Source organism: Papio anubis, chromosome 2 (genome assembly GCF_008728515.1).
Source record: "Papio anubis isolate 15944 chromosome 2, Panubis1.0, whole genome shotgun sequence".
NCBI lineage: Eukaryota > Metazoa > Chordata > Mammalia > Primates > Cercopithecidae > Papio > Papio anubis.
The window spans coordinates 119,378,116-119,392,583 of NC_044977.1; the positions used below are offsets into that span (position 1 = coordinate 119,378,116).

The following is a 14,468-nucleotide window of genomic DNA, read 5'->3' on the forward strand; positions in this document are numbered from 1 at the left end:
GACTGATGGGCCGGGGCACTAATTGAGATCACCAAAGGACTCGGGTAGCTCCTGTAGTACATCTAGTTCTGGGTGCTATAAATTTTGCAGCATGATAATGGGTGTATAAAATGAGTATGTAAAAGTGTCGCTAGGCAGTGCTGCTGGAAATATCCAGCTAAATATAATAAAATGCATTTTAACACTAACAAATCATGAAAGCACACAAGGTGGTGTGGTATGAAGACTGTACAGCAGCATGTGGCCTCAGCATGCCATTCCCCCTCCCTGAGTCCAGTTTTGTCATCTGAAAGCCTTATGTTTGGTATGAATCTGATCTGAGTCCCTTCAGACATTTAAAGGGAAAATTTTCATTCATCGTCTTTCATACATGAGGTATCGTTCAAAGTACAAGTCTGCTTAATCCTTCTGCTATAGCTATGATTCCTCACAGAATAGAACTCAAATGGCCACCAAAATACACTTCTTAATTTTTAAAGTAGTTAGAATGACATTTATCACTAAATAGAAATAGAAGCCTTTGCTCAGAATTTGTACCTTGATGGTTAAACTTGTTTCTATGGATTTTTGAAAGAAAAGGAAAATATGTAAGCAAATTAAAACATAGATACATTTAATCATATGGCAGTGATAAATAGGACAAAAATTAAAAGGAAGGATAAGAGTTAAGAAAATAGGACATCACTGATGAACTCTTAAATTCCAAGATTATAAGATTATAATTTATTTTACTCCTCTGGTCCTGAAAACCTGCTATATCTATAATTAACTCTTTGCCATCTCAGTGCCTAAAGTAAAATCTCCTACAGACTGACTGGAGTTAAGGCTGTGAGTAGGGAATCAATTGCTCACTTCAGGAACTCATATTCCTTGTAGCTTCAGGCCCTTGCTTAGCTTTAGGACCCTCAGCTGCCCAGGCCTTTTCTAGACCTGTTCCCAGTTTTATATTTGTAAGTCTGCATTGATTTTGTTAAAGAGGCCTCCCCTAGTTTTCAAAGTGTGACACCTAGCAAAACCTGGAGCCCTCCTGGTTTGTAGTTGATGTTTTTCAGAAATGCTGAACTAACTGTAGGGTGAAATAGTGGAGGTAGCCAGGAAGTGTATCTTTTTGAAGATAGGAAAGTCTGAGATGGCCAGAAACTTGAAAACAAGCAAACAAACGAACGAACGAACGAACAAAACATTATCCCCCTACGTTTCTCCTTTTCTGTGAAGTTGTGATCATGATATTGTTTCACTTTCTTCACACTATTTACTGGCTGGAATCGTTATTTATCTTTTCAGACACTGGTTTTTCAAGCTGTGAATGTATGGTGCTTAGAGGGCAAGAGTGGTAATCTAGTCCAATCTCTGGTTTTTCAAAAAAAATCCAGAAGGAGCAAGGAGACAGGCACCTGGCTGTGTGGGAGGCTATTTAATTTTTAAAGAGTTTGTTGTCACATTCTCAAACCTTTCCATCTCAGCTCTCATGACAGTAGCCAAATGACTGTTACCCAGTTGAGAAATGTAATAAATTTTTTCCTCAGGATTATTGTTGTTTGCATAGCTTTTAACATAGTTATTATAGCAATACTAAGAAGGAAATGTATTTTTTGATTTTTTGTTTATTTTTAATTATTATTGATACATGGTATTTGTACATGTTGGTGGGGTACATGTGATATTTTGTGACATGCAGACTGTGTAATGATCCAGTCAGGGTATTTGGAGTGTCATCATCTCAAATCTTTTGTTATTTCTATGTGTTTGGAACATTTCATGTCCTCTCGTCCAGCTCTTTTGAAATATCAACACACTGTTGTTAACTATAGTCAACCTACTCTGCTATTGAGTACTAGAACTTATTCCTTCTAACTGTTTGTACCCATTAACCAGCCTCTCTTTATCTCCACCCTATTCCCTGTACCCCCCTACACACACCCTTCTCAGCCTCTAGTTTCTATCATTCTTCTATCTTCTTGCATGAGATTGACTTTTTAAGCCCCCACATATGAGTGAGAACAAGATTTTAACATAGCTGATTGTTCATAATGTAACTTAGAAGCCACAAGCTTATTTAATTGTGAAGAAAAATATAAGGTAGCAAATAAGGGATAGATTCTAGAGCCAGACTGTGTTAACATCTCAGCTCTGTGACATACGAGCTGTGTAACCTTGGGAAAATTACTTCACTCTTCAGCATGTTCCATTCATTTAAAAAACATAAATGACACTGTCTGTCTCATAGGATTGTGGTGATGGTTAAATTAATACATGCAAAGCATTTAGAAGAGTATACCAGTTTGAGTTCCATCAAAAATAGCCTTCATGCTTTCCCTAGTGTTTCAAAAGTTTGCAACAGGCCAGGCACAGTGGCTGAGGCCTGTAATCCCAGCACTTTGGGAGGCTGAGGTGGGTGGATTACTTGAGGTCAGGAGTTCGAGACCAGCCTGGCCAACATGGCGAAACCCCATCTCTACTAAAAATACAAAAATTAGCTGGGCGTTATGGCACATGCCTGTAATCACAGGTACTTGAGAGGCTGAGGCAGGAGAATCGCTTGAACCCAGGAGGTGGAGGTTGCAGTGAGCCGAGATTATACCACTGCACTCCAGCCTAGATGACAGAGCAAAACTCGTGTAAAAAACAAAAAAATAGTTTGCAACAAAGAAGTTAACATTTCTCTGGGTAGGTCACCAGGCTAGTTCTAGGGATAGAAATTTTTATGCCATAAATCTATTGGAATGGGGAGAAAGGGTATTTGACATAATAAAGTAAATAATAGATAAAATTCAAGTTATTCTTTTGTCTGGAGAAGGGCACTTAGTTGCTAATTTTTTTAATACAGAAACATTGGTCACACACCACTGGCAATTCCACAGAGGGGAGACACAGCCAACCAGGGAGAAGGGAGCTACGGCAGGCAGTGTGGATGCCTGCCCACCAGCACGAATTGCTGCTTCTGAAAAAGTCATCCAGACCTGATAGCTGACTTCAGCAGCTTCCACTGTACTTTTAAAATAATCTTGGGTGTTACCCCTCAGTGCTGAGCCTTCTCAGAAGCCTGTCAAGAGCACTCAGAGAAGAAATGGCAGGAAAAGTCATGGGTAGCAGGAGGAAGTGGGAGAGATGGTTCTGAAACTGCTTCTGCACAGAGAAGGTGAAGAAACTAGAATAAACTCGGTTTCAGAGTGGGCTTAATGGCATTTAAGATACGTTATAAAGACAGAGGATATTTGACATGTCTGTTAAGGTGAAAGAAAATGCTGAATGCCATGTCGGCATCAACATGGGGTCAACACATGGGAATCTTTTTAAAGCTCCTAATAGAAACCTTTCCTTGGACAATCGTGCTGAGAATTCCTGCCTATATGGAAATAACTCTACTGGAATCGAGTCTTCAGTCCTATTTGAGGGAAAAGAAGGAAAGAAGGAAGGGAGGGGGGAACAAAGAAGGGAAGGAAGAAAAAATGAGAAAGAAAGGAGGAAAGGGAAAAAGGAGAGAGGGAGAGAGGGAGGGAAAAAAAGAAAATTTTCAAGAAAGTATAAATAACATCCGAATTATACCACTGAAAAAAATTGTTTTCACACTTGGAATAAATGTCTAAAGGATATTCCAAAGGATCTGTTAGATCTGAAAGGAGAGCAAAATGTTTTGTATTGCAGAGTGGTGTGAGAGAATAAAGTAGATAGGTGAAGAATAAAGTGAGCAGGTGGGGGTAAAAGGAATCCACTTTGTCCATTTCCATGGAAGTTATTTACCATGGGAGTTGTTTTCCACGTATGGGCCAGACCTTCACGGACTAACACATTTGTGAGTGTTACTGTGGGTCTTGGCTGGAAGAGCTGATATGAACAGAGCATTTGCTATGTGGTTGGCACTGTGTTAACCCTTTGTGGATTATCTCATATACATTCAGCAGTCTGTAAGCTAAACTCCTGTGCAACCTGTTTCTACAGATGAGGAAACTAACACTATGAGAGGTTAAAATAACAGTAACTAGTGGGGGTCTGGTGCAGTGGCTCATGCCTGTAATCCTAGCACTTTGGGAGGCCAAGGCGGGCGGATCACCTGCATCAGGAGTTCGAAACCAGCCTGGCCAATATATTGAAACCCCATCTCCACTAAAAATACAAAAATTAGCTGGGCATGGTGGCGTGGGCCTGTAATCCCAGAAACTCAGGAGGCTGAGGCAGGAGAATTGCTTGAACCTGGGAGGCGGAGGTTGCAGTGAGCTGAGATCACACCATTGTACTCCATCCTGGGAGTCAGAGACTCCATCTCAAAAAAAAAAAAAAAAACAGTAACTGGTAGGGATGACTTGCTTCTAAGCAGTTTGGCTTCAGTGCCTGAGGTTAATTAGCCATGGATACTGTTTCCAGTAAGACAAAGATGGGTGTAACCACTGGGGCTCTAGCAGAGCAAAGCTTCATGTCCTATTTGTCTTTGGGTGTCACCTTGTGTTGCCACAGCCCCAAATCCATCCCAAACTCTCCTTTTGCTTATTTCTGGCTCCCAACAGCACCCAACTAATACTGTGTTTCCTAGGACTTCTTTCACTTTAAGTCCTATTCTTCAATAATTACCTTTTCTTTCTGTCCTTCAGCTTCAAGATAAACTTTTCTCTTTTGTTCAGGAAAGGAATCATCTTATGTGAATAACTACACACTGTGATATGAGTGGCTGACACTCAACTAGAAAAGTGGCTATGAAAAGAAAGAGCTTGATAAGATGAGACAGGTTCTTGAACTAGGTCAGTTTGGTGATGCTCGTTGCCTGCTGTTCTCCTCAGTACAGACTGGAAGGAAAAGGCCCAGCAATGAGAGGATTCCCTTCTCTCCCCAACACATACCACTTGTGAGCTTCTACACAGTTGGCCTCTGCTTGTGGAACATTTAAAAGTGCTTTTGTCCTAAACAATCTTTGTTCCATGATTGACTTGGAATCTCAGGGAAATAAAAAGGAATTCATATATGTGCTGAATTTATAGGGAATAAAAGCATTATGGTGAGAGAAAGGAAGGGAATTTGGGACAAATACTAAGAAAGATCCAAAGGTTTTTCCTTCAGAAAGAAATTTCTGTTATTTAATCCATACATTTGACTTGGGCCCATAGGATGGAAGGTGATTAGGGATTGTGGCTAAAGAGAAGGCTATATTTTAGGTTAAAAAATAAGACATAGCACGGAGGAAAATGACTAGTCCAAGTTACAGCTTTGAGGCTAAACCATAAAATCAGAAATATGCCATTTTTATATATTTTAAAATTATGTTTTCACATTCGCGGTTTGAAAAGTATGGGTTAGATTTGATTCCCAGTACATTTGGGACAGTAAAGATAAGCTATATTTTTGCATGTGAGGGAACAGTTTGGGGGTTATCTCAGTTACATTGGTTTAAAACAGAAATGCAAGACAAGTTGGTGAAGTCAGTGAAGAAAATGAAGAGAGTAAATCCCAAACTTAAAATAAAAGGAAATCTCAGTGGCAATGGAAAAGGTGAAAAAATAAAACAAAAGGAAATCAATCAAAATGGGTGATATGTTTTGGCTCTGTGTTTCCACCCAATCTCACCTTGAATTGTAATAATCCCCACATGTCATGGGAGGGACCCAGTGGGAGGTAATTGAATTATGGGGGTAGCTCTTTCCCATGCTGTTCTCATGATAGTGAGTAAGTCTCATGAGATCTGATGATTTTATAAAGGGGAGTTCCCCTGCTCATGCCCTCTTACCTGCTGCCATGTAAGATGTTCCTTTTCTCTTCCTTCATCTTCTGCCATGATTGTGAGGCCTCCCCAGCCATGTGGAACTGTGAGTCCATTAAACCTCTTTCCTTTATAAATTACCCAGTCTCTGGTAGGTCTTTATTAGCAACATGAAAATGGACTAATACAATGGGTTTGACTTATTTGACTGTTGATAAAACTTTCTAGGCCATCAAGCATTTAAAGCAGTTCAGGTGATTTTTATATAACCTCAGGGTTCCCTGTCTGCGGTTCAATGGTCTAGGCAGAGCAAGAAGGAAATTCGTATTTTCCATTTTTCTTGTGGTGATAGGGAGATTTTAACTAATTAGAATAGTAGTAAATGAATAACGATCCCAAGTGATTTTCCTCCGTGTTGCTCGAAAGATATGTTTCAAGTTTAGCCGCAAAAAGATGACATTTTTTATTAATGAGTTTTTATTGTGAGTAAAGGATATGGGATTGGACTCAGGCAATGGGATAGATGATGCTGAAGCCCCTCAGGAGGTAGGAAACCCCTCATACTCAATGGTTTTATAGGCATCAGGGAGCCCCCTCCACTTTTTCTTATGCTCTCCCACAGGCTGATACATAAAATGGTCTTTTTTTTTCTCTTTTAAGATGCAGTTTCACTCTTGGCACCCAGGCTGGAGTGCAATGGTGTGATCTGGCTCACTGCAATCTCCGCCTCCTGGGTTCAAGCAATTCTCCAGTCTCAGCCTCCCAAGTAGCTGGGATTACAGGCACGCACCACCAAGCCCAGCTAATTTTTGCATTTTTAGTAGAGATGGGATTTCGCCATGTTGGCCAGGCTGGTCTCGAACTCCTGATGTCAGTTGATCTGCCCACCTTGGCCTCCCAAAGTGCTGGGATTACAGGCATGAGCCACCACCCCTGGCCATAACATGGTCTTGTTTTGGCTTGAAGCTTTACATATTTTAAATACTTAAATGCCTACAGATAGAGAAACATTTACCATTATCCTTCACAGAAAAAATGGCAAATATGTGACCTTCAGGCGTCCCCTTCCATGAAAGCCATTGAGGATCAACCTCAGATTTCTTCCCCAGTGCACCTGCTTTCAAGAATTGCCTCTTAACCCAGCTGTCCAGGAAGTCATTCTGAAACTATTAGACTTCATATGCAAGCTGACATCGACATAATTCTCCTCATGTGTATCTTATGTGAATGAGTTTATTGAATCTTACGTGAATGAGTTTATTGAGTCAGAGCAAATTTTGAGAGTAAGAAAGGAAAGAAAGTATAAGGTTTTTGGATTTGAGGGAAAAACTCAGATGTTACCAGCAAGGGTGGGTTATAAATTTTGTCTATAACTTTTTATAGAGGTAGACATACTATATATAGAACATCTAGTACTAAGTGCCACATACCATTATTATTACTTTGTGTTTGTTATGCCATTTTTTCTTCACAGCAGCTTTAGGGGATGGGGAGAGGTCTCAGTTGTACAGTGGAGGAAACTGAACCTTCATCATATTTAAATGATATGTAAATGCTCTTTCACCTTGGTCAAGGCATTTAAACATAATGGAGATTCCGGTCGGGCATGGTGCTCACGCCTGTAATCCCAGCACTTTGGGAGGCTGAGGCGGGTGGATCACTTGAGGTCAGGAGTTCAAGACCAGCCTGGCCAACATGGCAAAACCCCGTCTCTACTAAAAATACAAAAATTAACTGGGCATGGTGGCACGCATCTGCAGTCCCAGCTACTTGGGAGGCTGAGGCAGGAGAATCACTTGATCCTGGGAGATGGAGGTTTCAGTGAGCCGAAATCACACCACTGCACTCCAGCCTGGGCAACAGAGCAAGACTCCGTCTCAAAAAAAAAAAAAAAACACAAAAAAACCCCAAAAACTCTTGAGGTTCCCTTCTTTCCTGGGTACTCTGCAATTGTATACATTGCCTCCAGAGTTGTATAGAATCACATCAATAACATGAGAATCTTCTCAAAGTAGACCGTATTTTCGGTGCTATGTTCCTTAGTAACAAAATTAAACATTAATTTGAGTGGACTAAGAATTAAAACTTCTATTTCTTCAACCTTTGTTATTTCTACCTGATAAGTAATAATGCAGCTCCTTGGAGATGATGTAAAATCATGATATTTTTCCAGTATGGATAATATTTATCTAAATTTTCCTTATGAGTTCTCTTCTGTGATATTTAATATATTCATGTTGACAATTAAATTTTGAAATTTTGTTGCACATATTCATCTGATAAATTTTTTAATACTTTGGCGATATTTTGTAATAAATAACTCATATTGGACAAATAAATAACACTACTGAGGATGGCACAGTCAATGATTTTTAGTAAGTGTGAGTTTTGGATGTAATGGCCTTATAGTTTCAATTTTAAAGTTATTTATTTGAACAAGAATTTTACCAGGCCTTTTATACAGCAGACATAGAACTGGTTATATATTGGATCGCTTTTTATATTCCTAACGAGTATGGGGCCATTCTTTTTATTTTCAATATCAGTTGACCTTATAAAGGACAGTTTTAACATTCATTTCAAACCAGAAATAGCAAGTCTATTTTTATAGTAATTCTTTTGTGTGTCATGCTATTATTTAAGCACCTACTATATGCCAACATCATACTGCAATGCTAGTTAGAATGTTGAAAAAAAATGATGACCAATTATTGCTGAGTGTTGAGAGCGCCTTCCTTCCATGTTCTCTCGTCCTCTCTCCTGTGCACAGCCACAGTCTGCTCTGCAGCTTCCCTGACACAACCTGCCACAGCTCAAACGCATCCTCTAATGCTCATTAATAATAACACTTATAACCACTTAATAGGTACCAGGCCTCCTACCACACATTTCACAGTAATTCATTTAATCTTCTCTATGACCCTGTAAAGTAGAACTCCATTGTATAGAACAAAAATCTGAGGCACAAAGAGGTTAAGAAACATGATCAACAGCCAGTAAGTAGAGTAGTTGAGCCGGGCTTGGAACCTAGACAATCCTGCCCTGTATCAGCGTATTTAACCTATATTCAGGTGTCTGAGCAAGAAGAAGCTTGAGTAATCCAGCCTGGACAGGTGAGTATCTGCGTAGAGCGAGGCAGTGTGAGCGATGAGAAAGCAGCAAATCTGAGAAATCCTCGAAAGAATAAACAGAAGTAGATGTGAGATTGAATACAGACGCTAAGGAGAAGAGCCATGCCAAACAGCATGCCAAAGACTAATGGAATGGTGGTATGCCCCTGGCCAGTGGGGTATTTGAGATGGGAAATGGTTTAGAGAAAAAAGTCATGAGCTCCATTTTGATGTGTTTAATCTGAGGTGATGGGATCAACTCCAAATTGACGGGTATGACACACAGATGTGATGAAATGGCAAAGCAGTGTGCCACGGTAGAAAAACATCAGATATGGAATGACAAAAAGCAAGTTCAAGCTGTGAGGCTGATGCTAGTACCTCTGTGACACCATGCAAGTTTCTTTGCTTCTCTGAGCCCCAGTTCACTTTCCTGTGATTAATTTCCTTTATTATGCCATTAGAAAGTTTAGACTAAAGTGGCGTGCCATGGAACAGCCAGCCAATTAAAGGTAGAATGAAGATCACATGCCTAAATGAACTACCTTTCAGAATGTATTAATCTGAGCAATATCTATTTAGGGGAAAAGGAATAATCACATTGTTAAGTCAGAGCTAGGATGGCCATATCATATGGTCCAAACCAGTACCCTTTTAAGAGTGAAAATATGTGCTCTAAATAAATACACCAGAACAACAGGGATTCTGGTGTAATTGTGGGACTGTCATAGGAAAGGAATACAAATGGTTACAGTACTCACAGCCACCAGAAGAGGTACTTCTGAAATAGTCTTTATAGAAACCACAATTTGTGGTTTCCAATTTTGAATGAAAATAATCCTGGATGAAAATGGGTATATTCAGGATGTGATTTCCAGCTGAGAACCTTCCTTATGGACTGTATCCAAAGACCAGTTCCTTTCTCCCGTCTTCCTTAGCAGCGTTCCCCACCCCACTACTCTCTGTTTCACACAAGACACTCAAGGCACTGTAGTCATTCAGTCATCTAGAAAAAGGAGTGACTTCATTGTATTAATATGTCTGATGTCCTCTCCATTGCTAATACTTGTTCATTTCTGATTGCTGCCTTATAGTTGCTCCGCTCTGCTGCCGATTGGTCTGCTGGTATAAAGTACCATGAAGAGTCCATCCATGCCGCTTACGTCCATGTGATAGAGAACAGCAGGCACTATATCTATATCGAAGTAAGTCCTGCTCATGTAAATTCATGTGAGAAGCTGCCTTCCCTTAAATATCATGCCGAGATTTCAGAGTCCCCAAACTTAGGACCTGTCATATTAATGAGTACATTTTGAGATGTGAAACGTGCTGGAGAAGCTCTGGTTCATATCACCTGGATTTTGACCTCCCAAGCATACCTGGAATTGGCTCTGCATTGTCATTAACTCAAGACTGTATTGGGAGTCTCCCAAATCTTTGCTATTAAAATGCATCATCAACTCACTGTAATAGTATTAGACAGAAATACCCCAACATGGATATGTAAGTTTTGATTTCGCTTGGGTTGGAGGGTTTAAGTGTGAAGCAAGTTCTATTTCAGGAGAGCACACACAGGGGTGAGTTGCTAAAATAGAGACCACTGGATGCTACTGGTTTGGGCATGGCGGAGTAGGGAGACTGCAGGGAAAAGAACATGGAAAAGGAACATGTGAGAACATTAAGAGCAGGTACCACCTTCTTCAATCCTGTGTGAACTACTATTCATTATGAAGCTTTTTTTCATTCCAGAATTTTTAGAGTATATGAGAAAATCTGGGGACACTGAGTTTAGCTTGGGAACTTAAATTACTCTTCAAAGTGAATATAAAAATAGTTCAGAGAACTTGAAAAACCCTGAGAAAATAAAAAGTCACAATAATGGAAAAAATAAATCATAGCATAATTTCCTTCTTTATTCAAGTCTTTTCTTTCCCAATGAATGTTTTAAAGGTAGATAGGGGAATGGGTTAACTGAGGAAAACCATTCTAGCCCTGTTTTTCTTCCCCTTGGGTCCTGGCCCTCTCCCACTCTGCATAGCAACAATTCATTACAGACAAGCAGGGAAGAATTGGAGCTTTATTTGTTTCATGAGCCTGGCTAGAGAAACCTAAGTTAAATATAATATATTAGCTGGCTAAATGCAGTGTGATATCCTGAATGGCATCATGGAATAGATATAGGACATTAGTGGAAAATGAGCAAACTCTGCATAAAGTCTGGAGCTTAGTAATGCTATTAGTATTATTAATTTCAACAATTATACCATACAGATGTAAAGATGTGAAGGCTGGCTCATCTATTGCCCAGAATCTTTTTGCTTCATCTCTTTTTAGTAGCATTAACATCAACTTTTCTGGCCGGGCACAGTGGCTTACGCCTGTAATCCCAGCACTCTGGGGGGCCGAGGCGGGCAGATCACCTGAGTTCAGCAGCTCAAGACCAGCCTGGCCAACATGGTGAAACCCCATCGCTACTAAAAATACAAAAAAAAAAAAAAAAAAATAGCCGGGTGTGGTGACGGGCACCTGTAATCCCAGCTACCTGGGAGGCCGAGGCAGGAAAATCACTTGAACCCGTGAGGCAAAGGTTGCAGTGAGCTGAGATTGAGCCATTGCACTCCAGCCTGGGTGACAAAAGTGAGACTCTCTCAAAAATAAAATAAAATAAAATAAAATAAAATAAATAAATAAATAAAAATAAATAAATAAATACAAAATCAGTTTTTCTTTTTAATGTGACCATAGTATTAAATGATGTCAGTAATGCCATGTAGGTAGACATGTTGGGACACAGACCTGGTTCACACTCCTCTAGTCAAGATAAGCAATCAGCATTCACCCGACTCTTCCAAAAAAGGAGAAGTAAAGGACACGACATGTAGCCAGTCTGTGTTTACAGCTGCTGAGGAATGCTAAGCTTCTTTATAATATGAATTCAGAAAAAGAAACATGGTTTGGTTGCCACTGAGATTTTGATTGTCTGATGCCCTAAGGGGAATCACATTCTCAAAAGACTTTCTGCACTGTGTCTTCCCGTAAGTTTGTCTTCTGGAGGCATTTTACAGATTTATGCACTTAAGTATACAAGCTCATATAGTCATAAACATGATAATGCTGCAAAGGGATGATAATTACGAGTTGTTACGTATATATCTCTTTACCTTGAGATGATTAGCAAATACTACTTTGTGATAATTGTCCTTATAAATTACAGATGCGTTGTAACAATCTATTCTATTTGAACACATGATATTCATAATATTTGCACCAAATTTTTAACATTTCTTTATGCAGCAACAAAATCTTTTGCACTGTTATGATAATGTCATAACTTGTTTTCTAGTAACAGTTTTAAAGACTATTTTGTAGATATATAAATAGTAGAAGTACTTAGAGGAAAAAAACATTTATTTTATTTTATTAACTGGCTTATATGTATGCAACATACAAAACAGAGCTGAGGCTACTTAAAATAGAAGTTCAGAGATAATAAGATACCCAAACAAACAAGACAAGGTGAAAGCAGATACCAGGAAATAATGGAGAACGGGTGGAGAAAAGTAGACCAGGCTTTTGCCATTTACCCTGTTATAAAAGCAAGCTTAGCATGAGGTAGGATGTTTGCCAATATAGAATTTTTAATCATAAGAATTTATACAGTGTGTGAATCTGAAAGAAACTAATTTCCCTATTGATTGAATTTGCAATGTTCCTCAGTATTCTGAGAATGTAATTTAGAAAATCCCCTATGAGGAATTCTCATTGTGGAATAATATAGTATAACTTTCCACTTGATTAAGTGTTATAGGTGATAAGACCTGGAATCAAATGAGACCCAGAGTGAGATGAGGCAGCTTTTATTCTGTGTCATTGACTTTCTTGATGTGATTTCAATGATCAGAACACATCTGCTGTGTGAAACATTTTAAAATATATATCAGTGTATTTTTTATTTACCATATTGTCCTTACGTATACTGCTTACAAAATAAAGACTAACATGATTGTCTTGTTTATTTCTCATAGAACCAGTTTTTCATAAGCTGTGCTGATGACAAAGTTGTGTTCAACAAGATAGGCGATGCCATTGCCCAGAGGATCCTGAAAGCTCACAGGTAACAGCCTTTGGCTGGGAGTTTTTGCTACAGATGTTCTTGTATGTATTACTAAAATGACTTTGCAAGGCCCATTTTTAAAGTACTGTCATTTCCTAGCAGGCTTAAATTTGGTTCAGCCAGCAATAGGTTACTGATGCCTTTAGTCTGAGTCAGCTGCTAAAAATTCTTTAGTCCCCTTTCTAGGGAATTTGAATTCTTCCAGGGCACAAAAATTTCTTCCTGGCCAGTCTGTTTCCCACACATGAGGTTTGTGATTTGTTTTATTTAATAGCAGACTATGAGCTGTGTTCACTTAAAAAACAAAGCAAAATAGACATAATATTTTGCTGTGGGTTATGTTTAAATTCTTGTTACCATATGTCATATTCATTCAGTTCATGGGATTATTTCTTTAATAATTGGTTTGCTGTGATAGAATTTACATACTGTACAGTCCAGCCACTTAAACTATAGAATTCAGTGATTTTTAGTATATTCACAGAGTTGCACAACCACCACCTAATCAATTTTAGAACATTTTTATCAACCCAGAAAGAAACCCCATTAGCAGTCATTACCCATTTCTTCGTTTTTTAGCCCCTGGCTACCACTGATTTTTCTTTTTCTATAGATTTGCCTAGTCTGGGCATTTCATATAAATGGAGTCACACAGTATGTGGTCTTTTATGACTGATTTCTTTGTCTTAGCATAATGTTCTTGAAGCTCCTCAGTATTATAGCATTTATCAGTATTTCATTTCTTTTTATTGCCAGATAATATTCCATGATGTGGATATACCACATCGTATTTATTCATTCATTAGTTGGTGGACATTTGGGTTGTTTCTACTTTTTGCCTATTATGAATAATGCTGCTATAAACATCCTTTACTAATTTTTGTGCAGATATATATTTTCATTTCTCTAGGGGTAGAATTGCCAGGTTATAGCTAACTCTATGTTTAACATTTTGAGGAACTGCCAGACTGTCTTCCAAAGCGGCTCTGCCATTTTATATTCCCACAGTGTATGAGAGGTCTAGCTTCTCTGTATTTGCCAATAGTTACTATTATCTCTCTCTTTGATTATAGTCATTCTAGTAGACATGAAATACCGTTTTAGAAATGGTATTTCATTGTGGTTTTCATTTGAATTTCCCTAATGTCTAATGATACTGAGCATTTTTGTGTGTGCTTATTGGACATTTGTGTATTATCTATGGAGAAATATCTACTCAGATCCCTTGCCTATTTGTTCATTGGGTTATTTGACTTTTTGTTGTTGAGTTGTAAGAATTCTTTATACGTTCTAGATACAAGTCTCATATCAGATACATGATTCCCAGTTTCTCCCATTCGACGGCTTGTCTTTTTACTTTCTTGCTGGTGTCATTTGAAACAGAAAATATTTTTTATTTTGATAAAAGCTAATCAGCTTCTATTTTTTTCCTTGTATCCCTTGTTCTTTTGGCATCTAGGGATTATAGATAGTGCTATCTAAGAAATCACTGCCTAATCTAGGATCATGAAGATTTATGCCTGTTTTCTCCTGAGAATTTTATAGTGTTAGCTCCTAC

The 14,468-nt window shown here is 38.7% G+C and overlaps 1 protein-coding gene across 5 annotated transcripts in view; it reads left to right on the forward strand.

Annotated features, from left to right (window-relative positions):
* Positions 1-14,468, forward strand: part of PLD1 (phospholipase D1) — a 211,496-nt gene that overhangs the window by 144,751 nt on the left and 52,277 nt on the right. For all 5 annotated transcript variants that reach the window (XM_017955714.2, XM_009201360.4, XM_017955715.3 and 2 more), the window contains 2 exons: positions 9,891-10,001; positions 12,822-12,910. In XM_017955714.2, the coding sequence (XP_017811203.2) occupies positions 9,891-10,001; positions 12,822-12,910 (200 nt within the window). The remainder of the gene's footprint in view (positions 1-9,890; positions 10,002-12,821; positions 12,911-14,468) is intronic.